This window comes from Chlorocebus sabaeus, chromosome 7 (assembly GCF_047675955.1).
Source record: "Chlorocebus sabaeus isolate Y175 chromosome 7, mChlSab1.0.hap1, whole genome shotgun sequence".
Classification (NCBI taxonomy): Eukaryota; Metazoa; Chordata; class Mammalia; order Primates; family Cercopithecidae; genus Chlorocebus; species Chlorocebus sabaeus.
The window spans coordinates 63,683,232-63,699,345 of record NC_132910.1 but is presented as its reverse complement, the minus strand read 5'-3'; the positions used below and the strand labels follow the sequence as shown (position 1 = coordinate 63,699,345).

Here is a 16,114-nt window from a genome sequence, read left to right as displayed (position 1 = left end):
GATGGGAGAAGTGTCAGAATCCCAATGGGGATGTAATGTGAAAGCAGCAGTATCAAGAGTGAAAGTACAAGAGAAAAATAAATGCGGTAAATCCAAGACATAAGCCTTAAATGCCAGCAGTGAAACGATAAAGGACAAAGTGATGTGAGAAGCTGGAAGAATTCTCTAGCAATACAGCAGTATCACATAAAGCTGAGCTGTGAAGAAAATGATTAGGGGGCACATAATATGTGCGTTTAACTTTCATGAATCCAGTCACATGCCCTGGAGGAAAGAAGACGATGGTAAGTAATTTGATAAGTAAACAATCCACTATTCCATTCAAGAACATTTATATTCAGGAGTGTTAAGTAGGGTAAAAGTTGAGGAGCTGAAAGAGGCTCCAAAAACAACGATTTAAAGAAAACAGAAGTGTACTTTTCCTCTTAACAGTCTAGAGTCCCTCCAAGTCATCCATGGACATTCATTTACATGTAATTCTTATGGTCCTGAGAGCCGTCTCTAAATGAAATAAAGTAGGCTTCTGCTTATCCACTGTACTACTGAAGGTGTGAAAGTGGACTGTGTTACAGCTTGGATGTTTGTCCCCTAACAATCTCATGTTGAAACTTGATCTCCATTGTTAGGGGTGGGGCCTAATGGGAAGTGTTTAGGTAATGGTGGTGGATCCCTCATGAATGGCTTGGTGCCAACCTCATCATGGTTACGAGTGAGTTCCCATGAAAGCAGGTTGTTAAAAAGAGCCTGGCACTCCCTCCTTGCTTCCTCTTTTGCTGCGTGATTTCTGCACACACTGGCTTCCCTTCACCTTTTGCCCCTAAGTGGAAGCAGTCTACACCTTACCAGATGCAGATGCCAAATCCTGAACTTTTCCAGATATCAAAATTGTGAGCCAAGTAAGCCTTTTTTTTTTCTTTATTAATTACCCAGCCTCAGATATTCCTTTATGTCAACACAGCCTGAGACAGATTCAAACATGTAAAGGACATCAGAGGGGTAGAAAAGAAAGGCTATGACTGGTTCTTGGAGCATAATACTCTGAACCATGGAGGCATATACAGAAATTTGGAAGAATTTGAAACTAACGTGGTACAAAAGTGGAGATACTTGCATACATATTCACTTATCGACGTTCTCAAGGTAGATTTCAAGATACTTTTATTAAAGACAAAAACCAGTCTTGTTAAGAATAGGCTTAAAATGCAGTATTTTATGCTTCTCATTTTATTTTGCATAGCAGGCAAATACTTGTATCAAAGTTAAGTAAAAGGTAACTGAAAAATTATCACAAATTCTACATTGATATTGTACTTTTTCTTCATATTCCTCTTAATATCTGTTAGAATAAAACAAGAGTCTTTCCCTGTGTTTTGCTTGACACTATAAATATATGATGAAGAATCATCTTAAATTGTTCCAAAGGCTATTAAAAATTAAAAGCTTCCCAAGACTGCTATTTTTTTTTTTTTTCCAGAACAGAAGACTGGAAAGATTATAAATCTAATGCCTGGCAAAAACTATTACAAAGATGATGGAAACATTGTTTTTCAATTAGTATCAAATATTTCAATAGAGATTTAACCACTCAAATCTCAAGGGATAAAATCAACAGATTTTTCCAGGTAGGGATAGCAGTGATATAAGGTGATATGATGGTTAATTTTGTATGTCAACATGAGTGGGTCACCAGATGCCCAGATATTGGGCTAAACATTGTATCTGGTGCATCTGCAAGGGTGTTAGAGAACAGACTCGCATTTGAATTGGTGGACTGAGTTAAGCAAATTGCCCTTTCCAAGGTGGGTGGGCTGCCATCATTCAATCCATTCAGGGCCTCACCAGAACAAAAAAGTTGAAGGAAGGTTGAATTGAATTCTCTCTACCTGACTGCTTGAGCTTAGATGCTGGTCTTCTGCCCATGAACAGAGACTTACATGACCAGCTTTCCTGGGTCTCCAGCTTGCAAATAACAGATTGTGGGACTTAACCTCCATAATCATATGAGGCAATTCCTTATGACAGTTCTCATTTTATATCTATATCTATACACATGTAAACATAGAAATACAGATATCTCCCACTGGTTCCATTTCTCTGGAGAACCCTAATACAGGTAGTAATAATAATCATATTTACTGTTTAATAAGCTCCTTCCTAATAAAGCCACATTTAGGAAGAATATGTTCAAAAACTTAATTTTATGCCTTGGCAGAGAAGAGACAAATTCTTCCCTCCAAACATGTCAAAGACATAATGCAAGGGTTTAAAAAACAATCATTGCCTTTTAACAGCCTGATATAAAGGAAACTAATAATGAGAAGGGACCTCAGAGGTCTTTTAGTTCTTTGCTATTTGTCCTCTGCAATTTGTGTGCAGCATGTGAAATCACTGACAACCCTCTTCTTTTGGAAACTGTTACCACTCAGTTATCTATGCCACTGAATCTTCCAATTTTTTATTTCTGTAAGTTACTGAGCGACAGGCATAGCTATGTAATACAGCAACATGCATAGCTATACATTTGAAATATTTTAAACCCATGTATCCAAAAGGCGTATAATTTAACAGGGTAGACACACAGAAATTAACAACTACTATGCTGTGAGAGGGGATATGTTCAGATGAGGTGTCATGAAAAATCAGCCTGAGGCAGAGGAATGAGCCAGGCCTCCAGGCAGATAAAAGAGATGTTTCAGGGAGCAGCAGGTACCAAAGGCAAGGGGGAGTGAAAAGAACCTGACATATTCAAGATACTGTATTCATTAATTCTGCCAACAAGTATTTACTGAACATGTAATATATACTAAGCACTTAACTGAGAGCTAGGTATTCATTCAATGGTATGGGAAAAAAAGGCATAAACTCCTTCCTTTTTATTGAGAGCAGCAGACAGACACTAACCAAATAATCACACTATTTCAGTATAACTATAAACTAAGAACATGCACAGAAGAAAAGCAGATGGTTCCATGATGATGTGCAGACTTACCCTCTGGAGGGTAGGAGATGGTTTTGGAAGACTTCTGTAGGAAAGAATTCTTAAGCTGGCATCTACAAGATGAGTGAATAGGAGTTATCTAAGTAAAAAGGAAAGAAATAGATTCAAGGAAAAGTGTGCCACACATGAAGCGAAAATAAAAAAATAAGAGGAGAAAGAAGAGGTAGGCAAGGAAAAGATTAACACAGGGCCTTGAAAGCTCCATGAAGATTTTAGTCTTTATCCTACAAGTTTGGTAAGCCACTTTAGAATTTATGTTGTATTTGTGTCACAGATTTGCATTTAAAAGGCAAAAGATCTATTGACTCTGAAAAGAAACCAGAGTATGAGATGTGCATTTAAGACTACTTTGATTCCAGGGTGCAGGATAAATTGAAAAAGGTCAGGAGTACATGTGGGTAGACCCACTTGATAGTCTATTCACTCAGTTGACAAATACTTATTGAGCAGCTACTATGTGGCAAGCACCGCTGGCACACTGGAGATACAGAAACAAACAAAGTCTCTGACCACATGAAATTTTTACTCTATTAAGGGAGAACAGTCAACAGACAAACAAATGCTCGGAGTCTACAAAGTCATGGAGTGGTAAGTGCCATGAAGGAAAACAAAGTAGTGTCAGAGAATGGCAAACAAGGAATACACACAGAATTACTGGAAATCTAGGCAACAAATGACGACAGCCTGGATTAATGTGGCAGCAGCGAGAGAAGTGGGTGGACTGAAAAGTTATTTAAGAGATAAAAAAAAATCATCTGGTCTTGAGGATGGACTGGAAAAGTGGGATGATAGGGAACAGTGTCAAAGACAACTTCTAGGTTAGCAGCCATATGCAGGTCATTCTTTAAGGAGAATATAGTGTGAGAAGAGTCTAATAGAAGTTTTGAAGGACTCCAAAATGTCATAACTGAGAAGAAAATGAATATGCAGAGGGGAGCAGCAGCAGGGAAGGTGAACATTAGGTTACTTTGAAGACTGAGTGAGAAGTGAGGAAACACTTCTCAAAGAAGTCATCAAGACTAGGCAAGACCAGACAATTCCTAAGAAAAATATTTAAGGGAAAAGATAGGAGATAGGGTAATAGCTGGAGGGAGACATGGTAGTTAGGGTAACAGCTAGAGTGAGATGTTGGAGTCTACATAAGGTTTCCTGTTGCTTTCCTTTTGGTTTTCAGATTTGGGAGACACAAGTTCAAAAGGGCATATCAGGAGGGTAGAACTATAAATATAGAGGACAGAAAGGTCTGTTCTAAGGCTAAGAGGATATAGATGTCAGAAAGATCTAACATGTAGGGGCCATTCAGAAGGTAGGGACTTGATAACCTGGGTTTGAAGGGTGAGTAACAGGAAGGAACTTGATATGGTTCTTAGTTTCATGGCTTAGGTGACTACTTATACTACTTAGAAGGTAGGGAACAAAGCAGTAGAAAAGGCTGGGATTTAAACAGGAAAAAGGAGGAAAGGGCTACGAGAAGGAAAAAAAGATGAATTCAACTTTACAAAATGAATTTACGGTTATGTTTGATAGCTAAGTGGAACTACACAGTAGCAATTAAATATTTCAGAGCTCAGACTGAGATGACTGAACTTATTAGCATATAGGTAGTAGGTGAAGTACTATTACCCAGGAAAAGTACATTAAAGCTAAAAATGTAGGCCGGGCGCGGTGGCTCAAGCCTGTAATCCCAGCACTTTGGGAGGCCGAGACGGGTGGATCACGAGGTCAGGAGATCGAGATCATCCTCTTAACATGGTGAAACCCCGTCTCTACTAAAAAATACAAAAAACTAGCCAGGCGACGTAGCGGGCGCCTGTAGTCCCACTTACTCGGGAGGCTGAGGCAGGAGAATGGCGTAAACCCGGGAGGCGGAGCTTGTAGTGAGCTGAGATCCGGCCACTGTACTCCAGCCTGGGCAACAGAGCGAGACTCCATCTCAAAAAAAAAAAAAAAAAAAAAAAAAGCTAAAAATGTATTAGGGAAGAATAGAATGAGATTCAGACCAGAGCCTTAGGGAGTCTTTAAGGTTTAACAAAGAATGTTTACAAAATCCATATCCATTTAAATGCACTACTGTTTTCCTTCCTATCTTCTGAAATTCCAAGAGAAACATCTTACACTTTTATATTTTTTTCAAAACTGAAAAACATGCAGAACCAAAATAAATCTTCTAATGATGACACTATTGATTTCTATATTTTAGCAATATATATTATAATAAATATTTTTAAAATTCTCAAAGGTACTCAATATGATCTCTTCAAAAACAAAAAGGTGAGTCAATATAAAACTGGTAGGGTATATGTTTAAGTATCTGGGTATGTGGTGTTTTTGCCAAAGTTAGGGAATTATCTTTAGGCCATAACAAAAATGAAGGATAGGAGAAATTATAGTTTTGTAGATCCTACAAGTTCAAATAACTCTTCTGGCTGTTCATTCAACAAACGTAAGATACTGAGAATGGATAGAGTGATAAAACACAGTCCTTGACCTTGAGGAGCTCTCAGCCTATATCATGGTACATATGATACCAGGAGCTGGCAACTATGGCCCACTGGCCAAATCTGGCCCTCTGCCTGTTTTTGTAAATAAAGTTGCATTGAAATATAGTCATACTCATTTGTTGAAACACTGTCTATGGCTGCTCTTCCACTAAAACAGCCAAGTTCATTAGTTGCAACAGATCACACCACCTGCCAACCCTAAAATATGTGTTATCTGGCCCATTACAGAAAAAGTTTGCCAACCCTTGATATACAGCAAAAATAAGCCTGTAGAAAATATTATTTCCTCAGGGAGATAATATGGCTTCAGGGGCTTGGAGCGAGTTTCATAGGGAAGGTAAGTAAAGTAAGGTAAAGGTAAGTGAAAGCTCACAAAAAAACTAAAAAAAGAAGAAATATCACAGAGGTCAGGCACAGTGGCTCATGACTGTCATTCCAATACTTTGGGAGGCTGAGGTATGCAGATCACTTGAGTTCAGGAGTTTGAGACCAGCATGGGCAACATGGTAAAACCCTGTGTGTTTCTACAAAAAATACAAAAATTAGCCAAGTGTGGTGGCCTGCGCCTGTAGTCCCAGCTACTTGAGAGGCTGAGGTAGAACTGCTTGAGCCTGGGAGGTAGAGGTTTCAATAAGCCTAGATTGCACCACGGCACTCCAGCCTGGGTGACAGAGTGAGACCTCATCTCAAAAAATAAAAATAAAAAAGAAAATAAATATCACCCACAAAGGCACAGGGTTAGAAAACACTGTATTTGGTAATCACAGCACTTTAGGAGGCCGAGGTGGGGGGATCATGAGGTTAGGAGTTTGAGACCAGCCTGGCCAACATGGTGAAACCCCATCTCTACTAAAAAATATAAAAATTAGCCAGGTGTGGTGGCACGCACCTGTAATCCCAACTACTCAGGAGGCTGAGGCAGGAGAATTGCTTGAACCTGGGAAGCAGAGGTTGCAGTGAGCAAGATCATACCACTGCACTCCAACTTGGGCGACAGAGCAAGACTCCGTCTTGGGGGGAGGGGGAAGAAAACACCGTATTTTAGGAAAACAAGAACAAGTACAGTCCATCTGGTATATAGGACATTGAAAGTGGTAAGTGAGAGGATGGGAGAGAATAACATTGGTAAAAACAGGTTAAGGTTACATTGCTTTGTCAGAAGTTTAAACTAGTAGCTGGGAGGATAGTAATTTATCAAAAACGTTAAAATGCTAAGATTTATGAATGACAAGTTTTTTGAAATTAGAATAGCTTCAATGTTATTCTGTTAATGTTTTTCGCACTGATTAGTATCCTGACATTTTTTGACAAAGAGATTATAGAAACCCAAATATAGAACTAAATATAATCCTGAGCATACAAATGGACATTATGCCATACATGTGAATGCCATGTAATTCATCATGCTGTTACAGAAGGAAAAAAGACTTAGACATTTAGGGCCAAGCGCGGTGGCTCATGCCTGTAATTCTAGCACTTTGGGAAGCCGAGGTGGGCAGATTGCTTCAGGTCAGGAGTTCCAAGACCAGTCAGTCCAACATGGTAAAATCCCGTCTCTACTAAAAATACAAAAATTAGCCAGGCATGGTGGCGGGTGCCTGTAATCCCAGCTACTTGCGGAGCTGAGGTAAGAGAAACACTTGAACTCAGGAGGCGGAGGTTGTAGTGAGCCAGGATCGCACCAGTGCACGTCAGCCTGGGCAAGAGAGCGAGACTCCCTTTTGGAAAAAAAAAAAGACTTAGAAATTTAGCTATGGGAATCAGGGAGCAGATGGAAGTTGCTGAACAAAGGAAAGAAACAATCCAATGTGGGTTTTAGAAAGCCTAAGTCATGACAGGAAGGGAGGGTGGGCTGAAGTATGACAGCTACAATAGAGACAGTAGTCTGGAAGCTGCTGACTAAGCAGTTTGAAAGGCAATGTTTATGGCAGAAGACAGGAAGAAAATAGGTTCAGTATGTTTAAGGAGAGACTGAAAATAATATATAGAGATTTAACTGAATATATCCAAGAGTTCCTCTTAGGTAGACAACTGAAAAGATCTACAAGCAGAAGATGAGATTTGGAAGTAGTGGTGGTTGAAATCATAGAAATGGGTAAAATTTCTTCAGGGGCAGGTAATACACATATGAAGGAAATTAAACAAAAGAGAGAAGACAGGAAAAACCCCACATTAAACAGACAGTAAGAATAGTTAGGAGAGAAACAGAAAAACAAGATAAAGGTGATGTTGCAGAAGTCAAGTGCATAGGTTCAAGAAAAAGACAGCTTAGCACACAGAATAAAGAGTCAAGTTGTTCAGGTATATTCATAAATTCTTCTGGTGACAAAGTTCAAGATACTGCAATGAGAGAGATAGCAACCAAATGTTTACCTATAGAATAAGTGCCATGAACTATTTGTGGTGGTTAAGGATAAGAACTCTGAATTCAGAGGGACCTAAGTTGCAATCCCAGCTCTGCTACCTTGGGAAAGTTCAACTTTCTAAGTTTCAGTTTTCAACCTATAATATATATAATATGTATACTTACTTGCCCTACTTAGAACAGTGCCTGGCACATAGGAGGTAATGGACTGTTAGCAGTTATTATTAAAAGCATTTTTACTAGGAATGGAAAAGCAAATCACTGTAAACTACTGCCTGAAAGCAACTTTGCTGCCAGAGCCAAAAAGGCCAACAAATATTACATATTGATAAGGATACAAAATATGGTTATACCTTTCTATAAAAACTAGAGTTTATCTTAAGTGGAATCACTATGTGGAATTATATAGTAATATAGAAATAGGAAATACAACACAATAAAACTTAATTGGGTCTTCCATCTGAGAAAGAAAAAAAACTAAGAAATATACAAAGGCCTGCTCAGAGAAACAGGAGAACTGACCAGCAGATGGAGCCCTGTAGAAAGTGTTGGCAGGCAAAACTCCAGTGAAGAAGTATGACTCGTTAAGATGCCTAGGTTTTTCTCCTTAAAGACATTTAATTCTCTCTGCTTTAATCACCAAATAATTTTATTAGTAGGAAGGTTTCCAACATACCTCAACTCTGATATTGATATTTTGACCTGTGAAACATATCCTAGAATATACAATACTAGAATTCCCTAGTATTTTATAAACTGAAAAAGTGGTAATTCTGGTTTTCAGATTGAATAGTAAAAAATGAGTGATCTGAGTTTCAGATTTCTCAGGGGTATGTCGATCTGCAAGACTCAGAAACCAGGCCTCAGATCAGAAAGCATTCTTGTGAAGTCTAGCTTAAATCAAGCTAAAAAAGTTGAGGACACTCTCTTCTTCTGTGGTCACTACAACGACATATAGGATCAAATCAAGTTTTTGTGACTACTCCTCAACTTTTCACCATTAGAAGAACTACTAACTATCCAGACCTATACTTGAAAGAAAATCAAAACAGTTGATTAAAAAATAAAATAAAATAAGAGACAGTTTAACCTTACTGCACAAGTAACTATGTCCATCTCTCTCTACATGCTTACTGGAAGCTGCTAAAACAGTATTAAAATTGATGTTAAACAATAAGTTAATCAGAAAATTCAAGTAAGGGAACTGTCAAATCCTATGTTTATAGACTTAAAGTAATAGGATTAATATCACCATTATATGATTTTAGATGACAGTGTCCACAACCTATAAACTCTCACTGCCTCCACAGGACTTGTTCAAGGAGTTTTGCCCACAAACAGTAAAAATCCAACCACAGGTTGAGTATACCTAACCTCAAAACCCAAAATCTGAAATGTTCCAAAATCCGAAACTTTTTGATTGCCAACGTGTTACTCAAAGGAAATGCTCATTGGAGAATTCTGGATTTCAGATTTTCAGATACTAAACCATATACAATGCATATATTCCAAAATCTAAATAAAAATCTGAACTCCAAAGCAAGTATTTCAGATAAGAAATACTCAACCTGCTGGCCGGGGGCGGTGGCTCATGCCTGTAATCCCAGCACTTCGGGAGGCTGAGGCAGGCGGATCATGAGGTCAGGAGATTGAGACCATCCTGACTAACACGGTGAAAACCGGTCTCTACTAAAAATACAAAAAAATTAGCCAGGTATGGTGACGGGCGCCTGTAGTCTCAGCTACTTGGGAGGCTGAGGCAGGAGAATGGCCTGAACCCAGGAGGCGAAGGTTGCAGTGAGCCGAGATCGCGCCAGTGCACACCAGCCTGGGCGACAGAGCGAGACTCCGTCTCAAAAAAAAAAAAAAAAAAAAAAAAAAAAAAAAAAAAAAAAAAAAAAGAAAAGAAATACTCATAGTCAACCTGCTTATGTTTTTATGGCATATCTACAGACAATTAACACTCATGCTGATTCATGGATTTCCTCCTGCCACCTCCCTATGCTGCCAAGTTCATAAGCTGAGGGAGTAGAACATACAATTTTAACGCTGTACTCTACGGAGACCACATGAAAAAAGCAAAACTAAAGTCCCACAGACACATCATGTAGTCCAAAGTCAAGTACAAAGTTTTTTGTTTATCCATTTAGAATATAAGTACTGCTCCCCACAAACCAACTTTCTTAGAGGTAGAATTTAACGCCCTGTGACACAACTACGAATACTAGTAAAAGCCAAAGACTGTGTGGTATCTAGTTTTTGGGCAAGCCTACTTAAGCAGCCTGACCTTGTAAATTGCATTCACACATAAAAATTAGAAATACTTAAATCAGATGATCCTGGATGACAAGATAAAACAGCTGTCATGTCCCACTCAACAGTAAGAACTCTTAAATTAGGGAAATCGAAATATTAAAACTAGGCACAAACTGCAAATCCTTGCCCTTCCATTCTAGGGATAATTAGTGTAAAACCTTAGCTACTTTGTATCAGAGAGGTAACACAATGCCTAATGAATGAGAATCCTATTATATTTTATAAGATCTCCATTACCAAAGATTCAAATCATGATCATTTAGTTCAATTTATTTATGTTGAACATCTTATTACCCAATAATGTTAAATGGAACAGATTATGAAAAATTAGCAATCTGTTTCAGAAAGGGCAAAACAGTCCTTATACAAACTGGCTTGATTCAGATTTTCAATTCTAGGTTTGAATTTGAGGGACATTTAATAACAACAAAGTCAACCCCAAAGGAATTTGCTCTAATTTTTTCAATATCTATGAAATAAAATACACAAAAATGGAATTATGAAATTTCTATTCTGTGGATGGTGCATATACAAAAGCTAAGCATATCCCAGGTTTACTTAAGAGAAGTTAAGTTCAGGACTGCAATTTACCTAATGTTATAGGACGTCTGAGTAGCAATCAGGGCAAGGAATTCCTCTCGAAATTTCAAAAACTTAATATGAAAAAATGACACATAGCCCCTGTGTTACCAGCACCAAGAATCTGAATGCCCATTGGGAACTCTGCAATTCAGCAAGTCTTTGTAGCTATCAAAGAGTTCATCAGTATCTGGAACCTTATTTTACTCCAGCATCCAAATGACTTCTACGTAAAATCAATCTGAGGCATTAAGTCCGTAGCCAGATCCCACCTGCTCTGCCTGGGCTAAAGAGAGGGTCAGATACAGGGATACTAGCTTTGGCATTAAACCCAAGCTCAGCGCAGGGTGTGTCCAGGTTGCCCTGGAGCCGATCCTACAGCCCATTAGCGCGAGGTTACCCCTCGTTTCCTGGAGATGATGTCTCCCGTGACTTCTTCCCCGCGTGACAGGGTGCCCTGGCAGGAGCGACACCCCGCCCCCTCTTCTACCTCTTTCCAAGGAGGCCCAGAGGCCGGCCCCCAGACTGGGCCTCCAACACGACCACCCGTCTGACGTCTGCTAAGCAGTGAGTGTAGCAGGGCTCTCGGCCGCCACCTCCAGCCGCCGGGGGACAGCGAAAGGGATTCCCCGCCGGGGGCCGAATAGGAGGAGCCACGGGGGCCGGGCCCCTCCCCCAGCGGGCTTACCCTCCGCCGCCGCCTACTCGCTGCAGCCGCCCCGCTTCCTTGCGGAGCAGTCCGAAGCACTGCGTCCAGCAGCAGTTCCCCATCGCATGCCGCCCAGGCGCCGCCGCTCCTCCTCCTCCTCCCGCTCAATGCCCAATCCCAGGCCCGGCAGCCGCATCCGCGCGGCACGAGCCGAAATGGGGTTCAGGGACCGAGGGCGGGCCGGCCGGAGCGCGGCGGCGTGAGGGGACTGGGCGACGAAAGAGACGAGGCGCTAGGGAACAAAGGCAGTGTTTACTCCCGCGGCCGTAGAGCCACCGCCGCGCGAGGGAGGAGCACCGGACTGAAGGCTCTAGACTCCTTCGCCGCCAGCATGGCCCTTCTTGCCTCAGCCCCCAGCCCTGCGCGAGTGACCGCCTCCAGCTGCCGAAGGAGGCCAGTCCCCGCGAGCCTACACCCTGGCCCCGCCCCCCAGCACCCCCAGGCCCCCGCTCGCCGCCGACGCTGCCACACCCCCGGCCTCTACCGCGCCCCAATTGGGCGCGCTGCCTCGGGGCCCCGCCTTCTCCGGAGACCGGCCTTTGCGTCACTTCCGCTCGCTGCTGGTTCAGCTGCCTCTGCCTGCGAGACGGTTCAGTTTCTGCGTGCGGACGTTTGTTTTGTTGGACCTTGACCTGACTAGGAAATTTCCCTCTCTCATTGCAGTTTCGGGCATCCTAGTCCGGAGGACGCTGGGCTTGGCATGGTTAAGGCTCAGCCTTCGCACTTTGTATCAAAGGCGTGTGAGGAGCTAGAGTCCCAGGCCGGAAGTTATAAGTGCGAAAGGGCGTTTCTCTGCATGTTGTGCTTAGTTTTTGTTAATATTGCACCATAGGTGGAGAATAGAGTCGGGAACTGAGGTTACTTTGAACGCACCAAGATTTTTTTCCGGTCTCTGGTTTGTGTTTTAATCTCCATACTGTTAGTGTTTTAGGGAAACAATAATGGTGCACTGTTGGCCTCGTTTTGTTTACAATCAGATCTTCAAATAATTTTGGGTCGGGTAGTTGGGGTTCAGAGGAAATTGGCAAGAGGGCTGGGGTTTTTCGGGGACGCCAGCGTTGCCATTCCAAGCATGCTGCCCAGAACTGCTGTAGATGGGAAGAGAAGGCTGCTCCGATGGGTCCGCAGCCCTCTCAAGTGCTACCGTGTAACTCGCGTCTTGTTTGGCCTCAAGACAGTTGGCCTCAAATAGATATAAGATGTGGCTTAGTAGACACCTAGTCCGGTGGATAGGAGGATGCTCTCATGCTCTGGACACATTAAGTTTTTAGCGTGTTTAATTAAACCTAGAAAAATTGTTAGATTTTAGAAAATTTTTATTGATGATAAAATGTTCTCTGAACTAATTTTCTTGCTGCTTTAAATACCTATCTGGTTTCAATCTTAGCACTGCTACTTACCTAATTTTTATTTTATTTGGGTTTTAGTTATTTTTGTAATCAGAAGCATGGGATAACATTTGTCCCAATGGTCTGCTTTCAGTGAATGTTGGGATGACCGAATGACTTCCTAAATAGTTGAATGCATTTTCTTTTCTCCTTCCAACTCTTGAAATTAGACAAATGTATTAATGAAATAGTCATCAGAATTCAACTACAAAGGTTTACAGAAATTGGCACATCTATCCTATGGAATATTTAGTAACAAAAAGGAACACACTAGATGAACACACCTTGAAATGAATCTGTAGGAAATTATGGTTAAAGAAAAAGCCAATCTTAAAGGCTTATATACTGTGTAATTCCATTATGTAACATTTCAGAATTGACAAATTTATATAAATGGACAACAGAATAATTGATTGCCACGGGTCAGGGATGGAAATCCTGCATCTTGTCTATATTAATGTCAGTTATCCTGGTTGTGTTATTGCAATAGTTTTGTAACATGTTACCATTGGGGGAAACTAGATTAAAGGTATACGCGGTCATCTGTATATTATTTCTTAAAACTGCATGTGACACTACAATTGTCTCAATATAAAAAGTTTGATTAAAAAATATAGCTATAGACTTGACAGAGCACTTCCTATAGGCATTCTATAAGCCTATATTAAAACTAAATTTCACTTAAAAAATTTTTTTTGTAGTAAATCTGATCTCAGTTAAGGATATGAATGATCCTCAGAAGGAATACAAATGAATAAGACGTTTAAAAACTTCACTAAGCAAAATAATGCAAATTAAAATGCATGTTTTAGTCATTTGTATTGATTAACTTGTCAGGTTAACAAAGATTTACAGATGGAAATATTCAGTATTTGCAAGGATACAATGAAATGATACTATTCTAAACTGCTGCAGATAGTGAAACTCATTCTGAGAAATCATTTGGAAATACCAAGAGCCAGAAACAAACTAAATGCTCAAAAATTGAAGGATAATGAAATTTGCTGGTGTATTCTTGTTACACAGACACAAGAAATATATTTTTTAAAACAATAATATGGAATACTGCTTACTGAATAATGTGTGAAAAATCAGGATAGAAAATTATATGTATGTTCCAAGTGATGTTTAAAACAAGACAGATACATTCTCACGTTCTTTCTTACACGTGTTTCTTGTCAGCTGAGATCCGGCCACTGCACTCCAGCCTGGGCAACAGACTCTGTCTCAAAAAAAAAAAAAAGAAAAGAAAAGAAAATAAAGGCTGGATGGTAAATATGCTAGCAGTAATTATTTCAAGATTGTGAATGTTGGGAGCTTTATTTCTCTTCTCTATTTTCTCAGTTTTGATAATTATTATTTAATACTTCTGTAATCAGAAAAAAAGTTTAAATTTGACCCTTCAGTAGAAAAGATTGATAACCAGTTCAATTAAAGTTTAATAACAAATGCAAACATTTAGAAATGCAGAATTTTGCCCCGCAATTCAGCTAAAACCAGGTTCTTGTCACATGACCAGGAAAACTTAGACACGTGGACACATGGAAGGGTGAGTAGAGCAGGATTTTATTGGGCAAAAGGAAAAAAAGAAAAAACTCAGCAAAGCGAGATGGAGTCCTATTATCAGGCCCCCACCTCATGGATGAATCCCAGGCTACTACAGGGGACTGAAAAAGCACCTCACAGATTGAATCCCAGGCCACCACACAGGAACTGAAGAGGCCAGGCTCCTTCCCCTGCCCTGGTTCCACCCCATTCCCCCAGTGCGCATGCGGGCATGCTCACACAAGGCCCTGGGCAGGTTCCCTCATCTGCACAAAAGCATCTGATGTAAACACTTGCGGAGCAGGTGGGAGATTTTCTGGGGACCCCTTTTTGTCTGCCTAGGCATTTGACTGTCTCCGAAAGTAATGATAACTCAAATATGGGTAGGTTATAATAAACTGAGGGGAGCTACTTAATTTTTTTTTCTACAAATGTATTAAATAAATTACCAAGCTAATCTTAGAGGTTATGGGAATTTATCACTGTGCAATTTTTCACCAAATTTGACATCAAGAATCTTCATGGTAAGCTTTAAAACTTTTTAAACATTCAGTTAAGTGATGATCTGCTTTTAGTTAAACAGAATTAGCAGGGGAAAAAAACCCCATAACTGGAATGGATGTTTGAGAGGCAGATAAACTTTGTTTTATGGTTGAGAAAGAGTAGTGTTTGAGGAATTGAATGATTTGCTCAAGGTCATACAATGAATTAAAAGTGTAATATGAAGAAAACTCAGGCCTCCTGACAGGCTTGTGCCTTCTGCCGTGCTTCAGTACTGGTTCCTCAACTCTTACATTTGGACGTGGGTATAAAATCAGCAACGACCATAGTCACATGTATTCTGATAAGATTTGTACGTTTAATTCATCATTGCTAGAGAGTTCGTTTAGAGCTGGGTGTGGTGGCACGTAACTGTAGTCCCAGCTACTCAGAAGGTGGAGGTAGGAGGATGGTTTGAGCCCGGGAGTTTGTGTTCAGCCTGGGGAACGTAGCAAGACCCCATTATTTCAAAAAGTTCATTTATGTGACAGTTGGCTAGGCAGAATATTTAACTTATCAGTAAGATACACAAACACTTAGATTATCTACAGTAGGACCAGGCACAGTGGCTTATGCCTGTAATCCCAGAATTTTCGGAGGCTGAGGTGGGCAGATGGCTTGAGTCCAGGAGTTTGAGACCAGCCTTGACAACATGGCAAGAGCCTGTCTCTACAAAAAATAGTCAGGTGTGGTGGCATGTGCCTGTATTCTCAGCTACTCAGGAGGCTGAGGTGGGAGAATTGCTTGAGCTCAGAAAGTCAAGGCTGCAATGAGCCGAGATCTAACCACTGCACTCCAGCCTGGGTGACAAGCCAGACCTTGTCTCAAAAAAAGAAAGATTGTCTACAGTGATTACCTCTTACTATCAGCTTGCTAGAGACATTCCACCTGCCTACACGTAGCAGAACATCTCACCTTTTTCCCCATCCTTTTCAAAATTCTCTTCTCTTGGGTACTAGGCTTAATACCTGGGTGACGAAATAATCTGCACAACAAATCCCTGTGATGTGAGTTTATCTATATAATGAACCTGCACATGTATCCTTGAACCTAAAATACAGGTTTTTAAAAAAAACCCACAACATTTTCTTCTCTCAAGTATTTTCTTCTGAAGTTGAAAGGAAAGATCTTTTCTCGTAGGTGCTCTGGAGTCCGTCAGGATGCAACATGTAC

The 16,114-nt window shown here is 40.5% G+C and overlaps 1 protein-coding gene across 2 annotated transcripts in view; it reads right to left on the bottom strand.

Moving 5' to 3' along the window:
• AP1AR (adaptor related protein complex 1 associated regulatory protein) overlaps window positions 1–11,878 on the bottom strand; it is a 39,977-nt gene extending 28,099 nt beyond the window's left edge. The window contains exon 1 of one of the 2 annotated variants that reach the window (XM_007999554.3): window positions 11,448–11,878. In XM_007999554.3, the coding sequence (XP_007997745.1) occupies window positions 11,448–11,530 (83 nt within the window). In that variant the 5' untranslated portion in view covers window positions 11,531–11,878. The remainder of the gene's footprint in view (window positions 1–11,447) is intronic. The other variant, XM_007999553.3, reaches the window with a different exon arrangement.
• Window positions 11,879–16,114: the final 4,236 nt, after the last annotated feature.